Here is a 19,524-nt window from a genome sequence, read left to right on the forward strand (position 1 = left end):
GCTTTCTTATATTGCCATTGTAGCCTCTGCAGCCGCCCGCCTGGGTGCATGGTAGATGGCAGCAAGTTTCTGATGGGGGTTCACCACAGTCTTATTATACTTCTGGTTAAACAAATGTTATATACATTTTAGTGTTCAAGTATAGAGTATAAATACCAAATACAGGTAAAAAAATATTTAGAACTGAGTCCTCACCTTTTAATGGATAACTGAAAATATGGTAACAAATTGCAAGCTTTCAAGACTACTCAGGTCTCTTCATCGTTCGATTGGCTTCTGACACAGGGATATCTCCATTTCATTGTTCTGTAGCTTAATGATTGTGTCCAAAAAGATAATTTCAGTACAGGAGTAGTTGAGTGTTAAGTTGATGGTGGGATGAAATTGATTAAACTGTTCATGGAATGTCTTTAGCTGTGTCTCAGACTCCGTCCAGATGATTAAAATAACATCAATGTAACTGTAGAAGGCCAGAGGCCTGATGGGACATGAGGACAAAAATTCGCTTTCAAGCTAGGCCATGAAAACATTGCTGTATCAGTCTCCTGTAGATATGTTATCATCAAATTCAAAGTAATTGTGGGTGAGGATGAATTTTGTAAGTTTCACCACAGAATCAGCATCACACTTTTTACTCCTTTAGTGTTATTTTTTTAATGCCTACGAAAAATGCTAATTTTGCAGCTGTTGATATCCAGTCCTGTTTTTGGTAGAGAAATAAAAGGACTTCAAAGGTAAAACGTGTACAGTTTGTGTAAATTAGGCCTTAGATGCAAGAACTTGTCAACATCTACATACACAAAACCAAATGGCGCGTGGTTTTCTACCAGTGAAGAAACACATTAGCTCACATACTGCAGAGCGTTCAGATACAGGCAGAGGAAACTTCATTCATGGCATGATCCTCTTTTCCAGGTGTTACCCTCCCTGACAGCTAAACGTTTCTAGCATGAACACTTTGTGAATGACTCTCGCTTCAGCAGTGACGTCAGCACTCGCCAAGGCTCTTCTACTTACAGAAGAGATCAGTGCTCTCTGTAATCTCTCTGGCAGGGGATTACATGCCACACAGTTCAGACTTTCACAGGGTAACTCACAAATGGTTAGACAATATATACCAGTTGATGTGACATTAATATATTAAACTCTTGCTATATTAGCAGCAGCGAGGCATAATTTCAGTTTGAAGTAAAGTTGCTCATATGGGATTTATACAGCTTTTAGTGACAAGTTGTGAGAGATTATCTGCTGTTAGTAACACGTTGAGGCAGGACATAATCCATCCAAATTTAGTGTGAAACATATAGGATTAAGTTTCTCATTCTGGGCAAATATGGTAAATCCAACAAAACCTATTTTACATGGAATAGAAAAAAGACCACTCCAAAGAAGTGTGTAAAAGATAAGTATAAATCTGTACAATGTGAAGCAAAATGTAACCTCTACCAGAGGTCTCAGCATCCATATATACATTTTCCATGCGTAATAATTCAATGAAAATAATCCCCACTCCACTTATATGCTCATCTCCCTTCACCATTACATTATGGAGCAGTCTGACATGGCCTCCTGGGTTGGAATAATGCCAGTAAAGTAGGCACTTTTCCATTGTAAATAACATAATTACAGGAGGAAAAAACGATATTTGCTAATGTGTATGTGCACACGTTCAGGATTTACAGCAGACAATCCTAATATAAATCCTGATATGTATCCGGACCAATGCCGTAAAATACGCACTTTTATGAAGCGTTTTTTACAGGCGTTTTTGATGCACATCCCCCCCCCGCTCAGTTTGGGTGACATCTGCAGCAAAAACGTTGAAAGAATTGACACAACTGATGTTTTCCTAGCAGATTTAAATTAGCCTCATTCACTTTTCTGGAACTAGGCAATGCTTCAGGTTGTGTGGCAAACTGAGGGGATAAAAATGCGTCAAAAGCGCAGTGTAAGCAGATATCCTTAAAATATGAAAGCATGTCATAAAATTTGTACAGGTAGTCCTTAGATCTGCAATGTTTTCATCCATTATGCTTCACGATGTATCACAATACTAGTTTTAGTATAATGTATATTATAGTGGCACAAGGGCACAATAAACCACATTGCAATGCTTTTGGCTGACCGCGTGTGGCAAGAATGGTCTGAGATTAGATAACAGCTCTGCAAAACCGCATAGATGAAAGTTGAAATTGTTGAAAATACATTTTGACCATTGATCGTTGAAGTGCGGTGATATAGAGATATGTATTTTCCATTGTGACCAGTAAGAACATGACTATGATTATTTGCTTTTGGACATTCTGATAATGGTATATTTTCCTGTACACTATGAAGGCGTATCGGTCAGTAATTATATTTCAATTATTTCACATCAGTATCTGTAAGCCAAAGCCAGGAGTGGGTGATAAATCCAGAAGTGGGGACGTGTTTCTATTATATTTTTCCTCTGATTGTTCCTCTCCTGGTTTTAGCTTACAAATACTGAGGTAAAATACAGACCAAATACTGTACATGTGAACGTGGCCTTGGGGTCTAATTTATTGCTGCTTTTTTCCATTTACACCTTATTTTTTTAATTTGTGCCTTTTTTGTAAAGTCTATTTTATATGTCCGCCTGTTTTGGGGTTTCCAGATGTTTTCAGCGAAATCATCCGATATGACTTTTTAAAACATCGTAATTTTTTTAATGCAAATGTACTCCAGAGTCCCCCCTCCTACCCTACTGGGGTGATTATATATAGTCTTAATATTTTTTTTTAACAAATTTTGCATTATTTTAGTGTAACATGTGACACTTTATTCTAAACACATGCAAAAAACAAGGTAAAAGACAAATAAGCTTTTTTTTATTTTGTCCAAAATCCATGAACCACACCACTTTGAAGGACTAGAACATTGAACATCAATTAATACCAAAAGACAAAAAAAGAGAATACATAAAAAATAAATAATGAAATGTGATTTTAAAAAAAACAAAACACGCAAATAATGAATCGGGCACTTCATTCTTCTCTTTATACCCACTGCCGGTTACCCACTTTTCAGGCTCAAGCAGATGGGAATGATCTTCCTTTGTCTTATGCAAGTATTGAGTTTCGAGCAATTTGTTTGCAGCATCTTCAGAGTGAAATCATCGCCTTGCGACGGGAGGAGTGTTACCCCTTCACTACAGCCTGTCACAACAAGAGCAATTGAGCACTACAAACAGTAGCTAGAAAAAGTCAGGCTTTCGCTCGTAGCCGCGTTATGTGAAAGATGGACGTGACAGATCCGCTTTATATTCCATGACTAGACAATACAAACTTTTCATCCATTGTAATTGCCATGAACCATGTCCTGAATAACTATATAAAATTGTTATATAGCGATTATATTATTTCTTGTCTATATTTTGTTTTATATCCAGACATTTAATGTTCTCAAATAATTATGCTGTTTTTTTCAGTAAAAAGTATTAACATTACATGATTGCTCGCTGTTCAATATGCCATCTCATTTGATTTCTGGCACTGTGGGTGGTATGTACGTGGGATTAGTAAAAATGACAAACCCCAATCAGAAGCAACCCTATCCAGATATTTGCGCAGAGGCTGTCTGCCACATGTCAATATAACTTTATACCCTTGTTTTTATGTATCGTATGTTTTTTTTGTTGTATGATTCAATTGTGTAATAAAAATATGGAATTGTTTCATATGTCTAAAATCAGCGCCCATGACGCCACATCCCAACGTGTGTCTCTAAGGCGGGCAGCTTCTTAACTGTCCTACTGCTTTGAGTAATTAATCCTAGCCAATATTGAAGTGACTACTGATACAGTCTGGTTTAGGGTAGCCTTCATTTTGATATTATGCTGTATTTCTATAATAAACATTGATGGATTCCATTCTACTTTTTCCAAGTTTTCATATATTATGTAAGTCTGTGAGAAATAGAAATCAGACAAATATATTGTGGCTTTACTTGTATTAATTTGTAGCTTTATGTACGAGATTAAATAACAAGATTGCATTACACCTCGCAGCAATAAAACAAAGATGAGAAAGATCTTAATGTAGCAGCGGTGTAAACTGAACGCCAGCAATTGTGTAATTCACCACCCTTATTGGAAAGCAGATAGTATAAAGTTATATGGTGATTCCAGACCACAGATTCTGGCGTTTTCTATGTATTTTAGTATTTAAAAACCGTAAGCGGGATTCAGGCGACATCCACAGATCCTGAAACTCTGCAATTTTGTGTAATTATATTTCCCCCCCATAGGTTTAATGAATGACTTTTAACTACAATTTATCTTTGAGAAATAGTCTCTCTGCTTTGAATGTTTATTAGATTGACAGGAAAATGCACTTGGCTTGCTTTATTTCCCTGCCACTTATGAGTCAGGCAAATTTTAATTGGAGCAAAAAGCTATTATTTGCACTGTAATTTTACTTAAGGATCATATCCTTCAGAATCTGGCAGACACTTGTATTTCTTGATTGCAAAACACACACTCAAGAGAGGAGAAAAATACATGCCCAAGACGTTATTATTCAGACTGTCAGATTAGGAGAATTGGACAAGCAACACGTTATCAAATCTTAACAGCTTTACTAGCGATTACCCTTATTTCTATTTAAAATGTAAGCCTGAGCGATAAATGGAAAAATGTTTCCTTAACATTGTAAAGCTTATTTCATTAAGGAATGTAAATTACCCGCCGTTGCTTTGATTAGATGTATTCCATTTTTCTTTTACATTTCAAGCTCTTGATATGACTAGTTGTCAGCATTTCCATGTAATATGTGAGCCGGCTGCGTGACATTGGTTGACCTAAGACTACTTTTAGAATTATAGATGACCTATCGCCCCGATTATTAGATATCAATAGTAAGACTTGGAACAGAAAATAAATTTCTCTCAACTGTCACAAAATGTCCACAGCCTAAAATATAAAACCTTTCTGATACTTGGCCAATGTTCAAATACCTAAACACCACAGAAATGTAAATCTGCGTTACGTGTGCAAACTGCACGATGTGTGACTTTAGATCCTACGCTGCTGTCAATCTCTCCTTGGCAAATCTTGAGCGAACCAGTGGGTCATCGCAAAGAGACCTACTGCCATCTACTGGTGGAAGAGTAGATTATGGTCAGGGATCTGACTTCTTTTTTCTCCTTTGTGCTTGCATGGTTCTTGAGTTGAAACCATGAACAGACTCCTTGCATATAGAATGATTGATTATCTCATGAAAATCCAGCTCCGGAACCCCAGAAACTAATAGTTAATTGGGAACAATCCCTGTTCATTTTCTAAACTTCTTCCCACTAATATAATGCAGGAGAGTGATTTAGGGCAGCACGGTGGCTCAGTGGTTAGCGCTGCAGCCTTGCAGCGCTGGGGTCCTGGGTTCGAATCCCACCAAGGACAACATCTGCAAGGAGTTTGTATGTTCTCCCCGTGTTTGCGTGGGTTTCCTCCGGGTACTCCGGTTTCCTCCCACACTTCAAACTTCAGTATGATAGGGAATTTAGATTGTGAGCCCCCATCGGGGACAGTGATGAAAATGTGTGCAAACTGTAAAGCGCTGCGGAATATGTTAGCGCTATATAAAAAATAAAGATTATTTTTTAACATGAATTTTATTGTTGTTCATAATATTAATCACTAATTGTATCAGGTTATGTGCTAGAAAATAAAAGTATCTCTCACTAAAGATTTCTTGGGATGAGCAACTGTTTAGCCCCCCCGTCTCACATAGCAAGATTGCTAGCGATATTGCTGTTGCGTCACCGATTTTGTGACGCAACAGCGATCTCTCCTGCGATCTCGCTACGTGTGACACAGCAGCGATCGGGCCCCTGCTGCGATGTCGCTGATCGTGCTCTAATGTCCACGGCCATTTTTGATCGCTGGTGTCCTGCTGACTAGCATGCATCACTGTGTTTGACAGGGACAACGATGAACGACCTCAATACTACAGGTCTGAGAGACAGGGTCCAAACGACCGTAGTATCGTTCCATATCGTTGCTGCATCGCTGGTGAGATCTGACTGTTTGACATCTCACCAGCGACCACGTAGCGACGCACCAGCGATCCCTACTAGGTCATATCGTCGGGATCGCTGGTGCGTCGCCCAGTGTGACGGTACCCTTAGAAATGCTGATTTTAGTTATACAATGTTAGTGTATGTAGCTCAAATGCCAAATGTCTGTTGTGAATGGTGGTGGCTGCAAATGAATCTTATCATATTACATCCCATAATACTGAATTCAATTTGGAAAAGAAAATTGTCACATACAATATAAATATATAAAATATCTTGGTATATGTATGTACTGTACGTATAAAAAATTATTCTCTATAGCTTTTTCATAAAATGCCCAAACTATTGCTATTTCAGCAGTAGATGGAATTCCCTTGATGATCACATAATGTATGAATGCGAAGTATCTCATGGTATAAATAAACTAACTGGTGAATTTCTTTTTTTAATTTTAAGTATAAACTGCAAGTGTTGACGAGGCATGCAGCCGAGCTCAGCAAGTACATGCCAGAGAAGGTAGAAGAGGACACCAGTAGCATTCTGAGATCACCAATGCCAGGGTCAGTGGTGGCTGTTTCCGTTAAACCTGGTGATATGGTAAGTGCCACTGACTTTATATATATATATATATATATATATAGTCAAAAAATAAAATTTTAAAATATTTAGTTTTTTTTCATTCCATTAATGTCACGTAAATACATATCCTATTTGTACATGTGTCTGATTAAGAGACATAAAAAAATCATGTTCTACCGTAGTGTTCTTGTATGTAGTCTGTATAAGGACAAAATCTGCTGTCATGTATCCAATATGCTTTGGGAGGCTCCAGGTCTTTATAGATATGGAAGTATAGAAAGACATGGAAAGAGCAGATGTATGAGAGGCATTCAGTTATGTTCTCATACAGATTATTCCAGTGACTTCTTACTATGTTCTTGCAGTAGGCAATATCTTTCCTACAGTCAGCACATAGTATAATAGCATTGACTAAATATAAGCTTTGAGTTCAGTCCTATTATTACTTGCGCTACTGTTATATACTTATTCATGCACCAGGAACTATATATGTATATTATTCTGGGGGTTGTTATAACACAAATATAATTGTAAACGGATATTACCAGTTCTGTGGTTATAAGGGGAATATTTTAGTAAAATTAGGATGATATTTTTTCTCCATTTTAAACCATTTTCATTTTGTCAGAGGTGATCAATCCTTTAATTAAAAGCTGAGACAAAATTCAACTAGAAGCCAAGACATTTTTCAGTGAAGGGAAAAGGATATGTTAAAAATAATAAAAAGTTCATATATATCAAAGGTTTCAGCAAGGTACAGGAGGGAAGCAAGAGGTCACCTTCTGAAACTAGAGGGTGGGAGGCTCTCGGGAAATGTGAGGAAGTACTTCAAGGGAAGGGTGATGAATTCATGCTATTTACAGTGAGAGAATTCAGATATGCTCAGAAAAGACACAAAGCTATCCTAAAAGGCTAAGGAACCAAAGGATATGAAATACTCAGAATTTTCACAGCAGCCTAGGTGGGCCTCTTACATCTGCACTTTTGTATTGTCTTACTGTTTTGTATTCTAGGTCACAGATAAAATATCACCAGGAGAAGTTAACAGTTCAAGTATACTAAACTCAATTCAGTCTAAGAAAGTTCCAATTCAGTGTGCACACATTTTATTAATATATCATAGGATGTCATAATCTGGCACAATTTGTGAAACTGAAGTTTACTTTTGGGAAATCGTATATTTCACCCCCAATATGTTTATAAAAGGTTTAGACATCTAAAATTGTGAAAAAAAATTCTAAATACATACAGTATATTTATTCAGCATTACAAATCCATAAAAAGATAAAATCTTTCACTGGACATATTTTGCATTTCCCAAGGTAGAGATTAGGGGCATGGAACCTTTTTGGTTAATTAGATACTGCATCCTGCATAGCCGTGAAAGAGGTACAACACCGGTTGTCTACGGCTTCCTTCCTTTTGTGTCTGTAATTGTCCATGAATATTCTTAAAGGGAAATATAAGAATTTTAACACATTTATTATTTCATTTGGAGCAGGATATAGAGTTCAATTGGAATTTTCCCTGTGGGAGCCATGTTAGTGAGTCTTATACCTGCACAATGATATTCAGTTTAACCATTGATGAGGCATCCTCTTAATTTCACATTTTGCCTTTCGAGGCCTGGCATACAGTTTAAAAATTTTGAGGGTTTTCTTTGCCAAAATTTATATTGTTCATTGCTGAATACAATCCCCCAAAGTTACATTTAAATACTTTGCTTCTGAATACTTCCTGTGAAGGGACTAGAAAGCAGACTGTAAAAAATTGATTCACCTTATCTTACATTGTGTGAAACCCATTTCTTCTGCTTATAGACAGTGGGAGATTCAAACAGTCAGCATGCCTGAGTGCAGAAGAACAGAGCGCTTTTGAATTGTTGTTATATTCATGGCTGTGGACTCCAAGTCGTTCATGGTCTTTAATATCGATTTAATGAAGGAGCACAGTGCATCCAATCATTGGATTGGGAATGAGGGATAAATGTGTGTATGTATGGTTACCACGAATGAGAAACATACATGTCAGACCTTTGTACTATTTCCCTACTGAAGCACTTCAAAGCAAAGTTGTCATTGTAAGAAAGTTGCAGTGGGAGTTTTGAGACCTTCAGCTGTTTCTCCTCTTGTTTCTAGGAAGATTTGACATGAAGCAATTGGCATGGGTATTTCTTATATTCAGTAAGGCAGCCAGGCCAAAAGTCTTTAATGTACAACATCTAAAAGCAAGGGTCTACATACTACTTTGGGAGCCATTAGTAGTTATTTAAATGGATTAAATTGTACACAACACATCCCCAACACCCGCAATTTAATATATTTCATATTGTATTGGCCTAATTTCTGTAAATATGAGTAGACTTAATTCCATAAATGAACCAACATAACTTATTAAAGCTAAACCTACTTATCATTATAAAACTATTTAGTAGCCGAGGAATACTACATGATTCCAAAAATTAAAATATGCTGAAATTAACAACAAAAAATTATAGTAGGAGTTTTTTTCTTTTTTTGAGGATAATAGATATGAAGGTTCCATAAATGAAAGCCTCTTTACTGTGACAGCCCAGCCTTTATAATAATAAACTCAGAAATGGTATTCTAGGTTTGGTGCATATCATTGTTCTGTATCTGAAATCTCATTTGTTTGATTTAATAATTTCTCACTTTTCTATCTTGATTTCTATCTCATGTCACCAATTCTTTTGACATTTTACCTCTCTGTAACTAGTTTTTAGCTTTAACAAGACTAATTGACTAGGGCTTAGTTCACATTGTATTTTATTTTGTTCTGTCTGGTTTTCATTGCATGTTGGTGGATATAATACTGAAGTCTGCTGTTCTGTTAAAACATAAATAAAATTAACATTTTTATCAATCCATTATACCATAGATTGATCATACCAGTCATGGCTTCTGTAATAACAGCAGTCATGAACAGAGACTAAGGCTAGTTTCACACTAGCGTTTTGGAGCGCAGCGACGGCCTGCGCACGGCCACCGCTAAGCCCCGCCCCCTGCCGCGCCTCCGCCTGTAGCTCCGCCTACCGGCGCATGACGCTGCATGCGCCCTGCGTCCCCTATCTTTATCACTGGGGACGCAGGCCGTGCGCAGTATGCGTTTGGCGGCGCATGCGTCCTTTTGGCGGTGCGCAGACCTGCGCCAAACGCAACCTGCTGCAGTTTGGTTGCGCCGGCGCACCGTCAAAAAGGCGCATGCGCCGCCAAACGCATACTGCGCACGGCCTGCGCCACCAGTGATAAAGATAGGGGACGCAGGGCGCATGTAGCGTCATGCGCCGGTAGGCGGAGCTACCGGCGGAGGCGCGGCGCGGGGCTTAGCGGCGGCCGTGCGCAGGCCGTCGCTGCGCTCCAAAACGCTAGTGTGAAGCTAGCCTAAGAAAGTCAAATGATACATTTACAACAATGAGCCTAGGATGAAGTTTTACAGCCACCTGTTGTTTGACCATTATAATACATGCATTTTTTGCTAACTAAACCACTTGAATAATTACAACACTTTGAAATGACTAGAGTATTAATATCGCTTGATGACTTATATACCAAACAAGAACACAATGTATATCCCAGACACTAGCCTTTGTAAGCTTTTTTTTAGACTGAAGCTTGGTCTGTAGTCTTCTTCTGCTCTTATATCTTCCTAATGTTCATACCCAGCATCTTAAGTCTAGTAACCACAGTTTGTCAAGTCCCACCTTTTCTTTCTTCGTGTAAATATGAATATCTCTGAACATGAACTTTCAGATATTTTAATATTTTACATACTTTCTAGAAGTAAATATATACCTCCATTCCATTCAAGAGTTGGCTCTGTCGAACCTGACTCCCGAAATCCAGAGCTTAAGTCTCAAGAATGCTGTGGGTCCTAGCAATCAGATTCTCAGCGTTCAGTACGTTATCCTCAATCCTATACATGGCAAAATCCTACCCCTCCCCTCCAAAAAAAATTGCTACTGGATCAAACCAACACCTTTTTTCAATTCCTGATAACATGCATAAAGTGGGCAGAGACAGATGACAATTTGGCCAATGAAGTGACCTTTATTTTAATTGCTTACACAGCACCATCATGTTCTGCAACGCTCTACAAACATCTTGACTGTCCCCATTGGGGCTCACAATCTAAATTCGACATCATTATGTCTTTTGAGTGTGGGTGGGAACCGGAGTACCAGTAGGAAACACATGCAAACATTAGTAGAACATACAAACTCCTTGCAGATGTTTTCCTCAGTGAGATTCAAACCCAGGACCCCAGCGCTGCAAAGGAACAGTGCTAACCACTGAGCCAGGAAAAACCCGTGTTATTCGACAAAGCCTCAGGATTCCTATCCTGTTTTCTATCCTCCATACATTCCATTTCTTCTTTGTGTTGAAGAGTAATCTCAGATAAACTGAGGTCCCAGGGGAGGTGCTCTCGGACAAACCCATATGCCTAGAAACTAGTCTGTCCAAGTTGCTTTAGCAGTATACTGTCAGCAAAGAAGGGTGAAAAAGAATTTGAATGCAGTTAAACTTTGGCAATCTCATTCTGGAGTACTTTGTTAAAGTTTAACCATTGTTTTAATTTTTATTTTATAAATCAATAGTACACATGAAATCAAGAAAGTTTGTGATATATCTTGTCAGAGAAATCTGCTTTGTTCATCCACCAGGAGTGATCATTTTAAAAATTCTCAATTTCTGAGTAAAATTTGTATTCGTTGAAGACCGATTTTTACATTACTCAGAAAAGAAATGGCAGCTGTTTTTTCTAAGATTTTATGTAAAATGGTGGTGGAGTTTGGTGCTCTGCCGTTTGGTTCCTCCCTCCTCTCCTCTTCATAGAATCTTATTAGTTGCAACTTCTATCTCTTATCTGAGTAACGTAACAATCTATCTTCACTAAACACAGATTTAAGGTTCAGTAATCATCCGTTAGAACAGATCCAGCAGCAATGCGTTGACAAAAAAAAGTTGTGCAGACACACTGGCTAAAAAAAAAAATATTGGATCTGTTTTTTTGTTTTTTTTTTTACACTGAAAATTCTAAGGATATGTTCACACATTGCATTTTTGCTGTTTTTTTCTGCAGGCAAAATCTGCTCTCTTGGTAGTAAAGAAGCTGCTTTCTAAAAGCAGGTTTTGCTGTATTTTTTGGTGCGTTTTTATCAGGTTAATTTGTCTTTTATGCATGCTGATAATGTGCGGAGCATAAGAAAACATAATGCAACTCCCTGAGGTTTTTACACCAAAAACACAGCAAAGCCGGATACCTGCTGTATTTTTGCACATACGCATTGCTTTTTGTGGGTGAAAAACTGCAAAAACGCTGAAAGAAGTGACATGCTACTGTTTTTCAATTAAGTCCAGAAAAAAATCTGCATGAGATTTCTGAATTCTCATAGCTTTTGCTAGTACTGTAAAATGCAGCGTAAAATTTGCATAAAAAGCAGCAAAAATGCAAAACAGCTTAAGGAAAACGGATCCGTCAAATAGTCATCACACCGTTATTAAATATTATCCCCTTAAATCTGGAATTGTATTATGCTGCCCGTATGGCGGCATTATAGTGGCAGGTTTGATTTAGCTAAAATGTTTTGTTTAATAAAAAAAAATAAAGGCACAGAACCTGTCACAATAACAAAGCGCCAGTAATAATAGCTTTGCAGTGGTCAAGACTCAAAATATTATCAAATGGGAAAACGAATTACATACAATAATTGACCCTCCTGACCTTGAACAGGCATGCTCCCTCTCGTACGCCTCTACCATTTCCTTATCACTACAAGAGACCCTCTCCAAACTTTTAACAAGATGGTATTATACCCCTGTAAGACTCCATAGAATCAACGCTGACAATTCTCTGCTCTGTTGGAGGGGTTGTGGAAGGCTAGGAAATATTTTGAATATATTTTGGCAATGTCCCAAAATTGTTCCCTTTTGGAGAAAAGTTTCAAATCTTATCGATTTTATCTTAGGAACGTGACTTATTTTGTCTCCTCGTCTGGCCCTTCTTTCTCTAGACGCTGACAAAATTGACCCTACTAACAGGCTGTTGACTATGCACATTTTACAAGTTTCCAAACACAATATCGCTTTCCTTTGGAAAAATCCAAAATCTCCACAAATTAACGATATTATAGACAAAATTAGCCTTCATCACTCCTTTGAACTGAAATTTGCACATATGCATGATCAATTTGCCAAACATGCTAGGAAATGGTCTAGATGGCTGGAGCTGTTCTCTTAAGGTCTTCAACCAGAGTGCGCCAGCCTAGGCCCCTTTGGGGTTAGGTCTTTGGCTTGGAACAAATTTAATATATTATATGCGTAAATACTTACCTTTGTAATAGTTCATTGTATAATATGTTTCTGCATTAACATGTTACATTTTATGTATTCTTTACATTTGGACACTGTTGTCCTTCCTCTTTTCCCTTTTCATCTTTCCTTCCCTCCCCTACACCTTCTTCCCCATTTATTAAAACTCCAATAAAACGTTTGAAAAACAATAACAAAGCGCCAGACCCAGAACCATGAGCTTGGGGAATAAGAGCTCAGGGAGTTCTGCTATTGTAAAACTATCTTTGTGGCATTCTCTCATTTGTAACTAAGTGATTTAGTACACATAAAAAATGTAGGACAATGGTCATTAGTAAATGTGGAAGTTTGCACTATATTATTAGTTTTTACACAGTTTTGGGGTCCCCCGCTGTCAAGTTGATGCAGTATTTATGTAAAACTTCATATAGAATCTACATTATCCTGTTGAAAGTACACCTTATCCTTCCTGTCTCTATGGCCGCCTTCAGCTTTCCCCTCTAAGTTTTCATCTTATAAATTTGTATATTTGGCCTTGGCTCTAAGTAACACAAAGTGACAGCTGCTTTCTAATCCTGTTAGCAGCCTTCTCAATCGAATGTCATGACAAATCTTGTCCTCCCACCTAAAGAATAAGACGCAGCAACATGTTTAGATGGGACACAAACGACCTGCGTTCTGCAGACATTGACATCCAATTATTTAAAGATTTGTGCAGTTTAGCACTTGACAAGCATTCCCAGTTGTAGAACCTCGGAACATCTGTAAGATGGAGGAAAGAACCTTCCTTTGATGTAGTATTTACAGACGCTACGTCTTCATATTCTCGCTTGTAATGTGCCCTGCATCGTATGAAGAAGTTGTGATTGTACTTTCAATATAAAGGAATAGCAGATTCTTCTCTGGTCAGTTGTGACTGCTTGTTCCTAGGCAACAGTGTATAATTCATAAAAGCCTGAGCAGGTGGATGCAGATCGGAGGCCTTGCAGGAGATCTCCTCAATTCTAGATCTAGCACAAAACATCTTACAACCACAGTGATGGCTTAGTAGGAAAACAGTGAAACAAGAATTATGTGGGATACAGATAAAAAGGATGAAATGCTATGCAGACATCAAGCAGCCACAAAAGAAAACTATGTATGATATTCAGTAATGACCTCTTTATATACTGACATTCACTAAATTATATCTAAAATATAACTTTGTTTATGCCATAGGTAATTACATTACAATTCTTTGTTATGTAATTAGTACTTTATTTAATATAATATCGATATCTAATATATAATGCTCAATGTGTGTGTGTGTGTATGTTTGTATGTATGTATGTCCGGGATTAGCATCTGCACCGTCGCAGCTACAGCCACAAAATTTGGCACAGTCACACGTCTGGACCCCGAGAGCGTCATAGGCTATGTTGTGAGGCAAAATTTTAACCCCACACGTTCCAATTCACCAAACAATTTTGCCTATTATTCTTATCCTTTCTATGGTGTTATCATCCTTCTGTAAAGCTGGAAATAACACAATTTATTACCGGGCCAATACAGACCACCCTCTGACACAGACTGCAGGGGGAGCCCAATATCACACAGGATAGGATTAGATACACGGCTCAGCAGTCCGTATCAAACAGGATAGGATTAGATACACAGCTCAGCTGTCAGTATCACACAGGATAGGATTAGATACACAGCTCAGCAGTCAGTATCACACAGGATAGGATTAGATACACAGATCAGCAGTCAGTATCACACAGGATAGGATTAGATACACAGCTCAGCAGTCAGTATCACACAGGAGAGGATTAGACACATTGCTCAGCAGTCAGTATCACACAGGATAGGATTAGATAGACGGCTCAGCAGACAGTATCACACAGGATTAGATACACAGCCATCAGTCAGTATCACACAGGATAGGATTAGATACACGGCTCAGCAGTCAGTATCACACAGGATAGGATTAGATACATGGCTGAGCAGTCAGTAACACACATAATAGGATTAGGTACACAGCTCAGCAGACGGTATCACACAGGATAGGATTAGATACACTGCTCAGCAGTCAGTATCACACAGGATAGAATTAGATACACGGCTGAGCAGTCAGTATCACAATAGGATTAGATAAACAGCTCAGCAGAAAGTATCACACAGGAGAGGATTAGGTACACAGCTTAGTAGACATTATCACACAGGATAGGGTTAGATACACAGCTCAGAAACAGGATGTGCCAAAGGAGAGGACATTTTCATTCCAAGAATTCTACTCATTCCATCTGATTTGTTTTTTGATTTTAACCGCCTCCAGTTTCCAGTTCAACTGCTATTTGCAATGTCCATTAACAATGCTCAGGGACAGTCCTTGAAAGTAGTAGGGATCGATTTCCAATCTCCATGCTTTTCTCATGGTCAACTTTATGTGGCCTGTTCAAGAGTTGGAACTGCCAAAAATCTGTTCATCTTTGCACCGAAAGGAAAAACCAAAAATGTTGTTTATCAAAAGGCTCTTGAATGAGTTGAAAATAAAATACTATCAATACTTGGGTAATCGTTTAGTTAATTTGTGTTGCAAATCTGTAGTGTAGAATATATGATGTGAAATGTTTTTATGTGCAATATAATCATTATAATTTGTTATAACTAACCACAGTTGGTTACTATGCCCAGGCAACGCCGGGCTCTTCAGCTAGTAGAATATATTACATACAAAAATTTGTAAAAAAAAAAAAAAAAAAGTCGTCTAGTCTGTGGTGTGTGTACATATAATGTATTTGTGTAAGTATATATATATATTTGTAGTGCAACGGGGTTGGTTCAGTGTGACAGAGACAGTGACCACAGGAAAAGTTCAGAGCAAAGCGTGTTTAATATCCACACTCACACAGTGCACAGCACACGGTATCCTCCGGATAGCAGCCGGGAAACAAGACAGTCGATAAGTGCATCCAGTTGCCGAGGGCGACTGCATCACGCTGCGGGGTGCCAGGAGTTTGCTCTGCTTGGTTCTGTGTTCCCTCACACAGGCTGAGCTTTTGCAGAGCCGACTGCTCTGCATCCTGCAAGCTCCACACTGACCCACCCAAACCCTTCCTGCAGGGTTTTTCTAAGCTAGAATCTGTGGCCATGGACCACTTGTAAGATCTGGCCTGGAGGAAACACACCGGTCCCACTACCTTCCTGCAGTCTGTTTAAAAAATAACAGCCCACACCGGGTTTTTCTGAACAGTGCCTTGATCAAATAGCTTGACCAGGTTCATGCTTACTTTTATTTTGCCTTGTAACTCACTGGCGTCCTGCTGGTGACCACAAGGCACTCTAGCAGGTCTGATATGCTTCTGAGCGCATCCTGGGGGGGACATAGCGACCCTCGCAAATAACACCAGTCGCTGCCTCACTATATGTGTGTGTGCAAAATATATATATATATATATATATATATATGTACACATTTATTATATACTCATACACACGCATACTCACATATTCATTATTCATATTTATACACATCATATACACACTATATACATGTCGTTATAAACACACTTTTGAAAAAATCATTAAACTCGATACGTTGTATGGTTCCTATATGTACTTGGTGTGCATGTTTGTATACTGTAATAGGGGTTATCTCTACATAATGCAAAACATGCAGAAACTAAAGAGACATTGAAATAAAGGGAGACGATATGAAGGATTGCATCTTTACTTCATGAGGCGTTGATGGTGGACTGAATTGTGGCCTAATGATGTGAGTCTATGACCCTGTGCTGAACAAACCAATTATATGTAGTGGTTCATCTTTAATCCTTTGATCTAGACAGGCAGTTGGGGTCAGACCTCTGAGAGGGAAAAATAGCTTCGTTTAAATTGATGGAATGGGGAATAAAAGAGCCATCAGTGAGTTTTAAAATTATAAAGTATGTCACAATTTATTTCTCTTCTTTTTGGATGCATCAGTTTTATATTTTTGTTTGGTTAATAATTCTTTCCAGTGTGAACGAGGATTCAGGTAATTTAATATCACACAGTGCATGTAATGTTTTTAAATAAGGAAAAAATCAGTTTGTACACAGTTAAATTTAATGCAACACGCTTATGTGAAAATGTGAAAGTTAACTGGAAATCCGGGTAGAGAGCAGACCTTTTATTCAGAGCCCAAGATGCATATTAAACTCTCACACCTGTGTCCACCCCCAAAAAATCTGTAATTGAAGGATTTCCACTTATGAAGGAAAATCAGCAGGGATGATATTGATCCATCTTTTTAGGGGGCCAGAGTGCAGCAGAAGGTGATACTGTGGAAAGCCCCATACGCCCTCTGTTTTTCTGCCAAATTAGGCAGAAGGTTCAGAGAGTAGGAGAACAAAAGGCTGGTCTTATTCCATAGTGCAGCTTTATCCCAACCATCACCACCCCCCTTACTGAAAACTGTTTTTTTTCACCTACTTGTTTCATAATGGTGAGCTGCCTGTTCTTGCATTGAAACAGTTACTGTTGAAATAGGCAGGAAACAGTTTTGTTTTAATTGCTAAAATGATTCGGAAGTGCTTCGTGCGCTGCTTCTATACAGCAGGTGCTGTGCATTAATTGGCCTGTGCAGGCCTGACCCAAGGTCCCTTGCAGTGGGCCCAATTTTAGGCAGAGTTTAAATAACTTATTTATTACATTGTATAACCTGGCGTACATGAGTGCTTGCAAGTATTTTATTTCGTGGTCTGCAGTTTCTAATGTCTTGTGGGTTTGGAAACTTGTGTTTCTTTGGTAATGTATTATCAGCAGGTAAGCTCTAAATACCATCCATCAGGAGCTAATTTTTTACCTAGATACTCTAATGACTGATGAACCTGTCTTTAGTACGAATGTTTAGCACAGTAGAGAGCCATATGCCCCTGGCACGGGTTCCTATGTGCTTCTTGAGTAGAACAGATTAAGTCAAATGAAATTCTAGTAAGTTTGTAGTAGTCAATTCCATTTTTTGCTCATATAAATATATATAGCATGGTGCTGTAAGAAATCTGATATTTTTTACGGTAAGAAGCTACGAAATATACATGTGACAATTGATATATAGTAGCTATTCCTGCTCAGCCTTGACATAACGGCATCATGCTTTGTTGCTTTCCGTCTGCTTCGGCCAGACCTTAGCACATTAGAAGTCCCTCCCCAGTGTGGGAAGACCACAGCTGTTACTGTAAATCTCATCCAGTAACTGTATCACCCCATTTTGTGGCTCTGAAGGATGAAATTGAGAAATGGAGCACTGTGCAGTCATCCTTCACGTCTGCAATTTTAGCCTTTGCATTTCATTTTCATGCTTTTATTCCAAAGCAAATGGCACTGGGCGAGTAACAGAGTCCTTGATAAATGTCTGCTATTGCCTTCTATGCTTTTCCTATTGTGTGCCTCATGATTCCAGCCTTGCTGTGTGACAACTTTGATATGCCTATGGACAGAAGAGACAGGGAGCTGGGGCACAGCGCAGTCAATGAGAAGTTCTTGAAGTCATGTGTGATTACTCTCTTACCATGGTATGTGTATTCGGGAACCTTTTTCTAAACTTGACAGGTGCTTTAATTAGATACAAAAAGAAGTTTACATCATTAGCACAACAAAGTCAATGATGAGCCTGCAGACAATCCTCCGGGGAAGTGCGTCTTTGAAAATGAAAGGGACTTGATAGATTTCCATATCATTTATAACGCCCCTAATTGCATTTGGAAGGCTAGCCAATAAAATGGAAAATTGGCAGCCTATATCCATTATAGTAATTTTGCCAACCATGGCAAGCAGCTGGCTTTACTGGATTTTATTTCCCCCACCCATAATTAATCATCATCTGGAGAGGTCTGAAACTTCAGATTGAGGCAATGCTGCGTCACATCCACACTTCCTTTAAAATGGAAAAAAAAACGGCTCAGTATATGTACCGACGGCTTCTTAAGCAAACTCATTTAGGTACAAGGCACACTGCCGCTTAATGAGTGTTACTTTGAAAGTCGGATGTGAATGTGACCTCTGACTCTCCCATGTCAAAGTAGAGAACTCCGCAAGCTGGATGAAAGATACAGGATGGAGGGCTGCAAACTTAACTCCAATTAGACGAGGAGCATAGAAGTACATCAGCACAGATTGGGTTTATCAGAGAGACTTGTAGGGCTTGTGACTATTTAGTAGGAGTAGCAGTGAAAGCCGCCTGTCACATCGATTTGGGTTCTGTTCAGTGATCTATCTTTCTTTGTAGACTATGGCTCAAACGAATCTGTTCTTAACTGAAGGCAGGTGGCTTGCTTTACTTTACTCTCTTTTCATTAGTTTTATGTCAATGGCTTTAAACTTCAGTCCGGTAGGATGTGGGTTAGAATTGTCATACATGTGACACTTTGTAGTCCGGGTCTTGTAGGCTAGTGAATATTTCCACCATGTCCTGGTTTTCTTAAATGGCAAGACACAAACTTCATCAAAAATAAAGTATAGAATATATAGAATAATTCTTCCTACGTCTGACAGAACCATTACAAATTTAGTTGATGGCGACCACATTCTTCTAGCTGAAGAATATAGATTGCAAGCTCTTGGT

At 38.6% G+C, this 19,524-nt stretch overlaps 1 protein-coding gene across 2 annotated transcripts in view; it reads left to right on the plus strand.

The window, feature by feature from the left end:
• PCCA (propionyl-CoA carboxylase subunit alpha) overlaps positions 1–19,524 on the plus strand; it is an 805,290-nt gene that overhangs the window by 779,382 nt on the left and 6,384 nt on the right. For both annotated transcript variants that reach the window (XM_073569504.1, XM_073569503.1), the window contains exon 22: positions 6,490–6,630. In XM_073569504.1, the coding sequence (XP_073425605.1) occupies positions 6,490–6,630 (141 nt within the window). The remainder of the gene's footprint in view (positions 1–6,489; positions 6,631–19,524) is intronic.

The sequence above is a fragment of the Dendrobates tinctorius genome, unplaced genomic scaffold, assembly GCF_039654945.1.
Source record: "Dendrobates tinctorius isolate UK_male_01 unplaced genomic scaffold, ASM3965494v1 ptg000026l, whole genome shotgun sequence".
Taxonomy (NCBI): domain Eukaryota; kingdom Metazoa; phylum Chordata; class Amphibia; order Anura; family Dendrobatidae; genus Dendrobates; species Dendrobates tinctorius.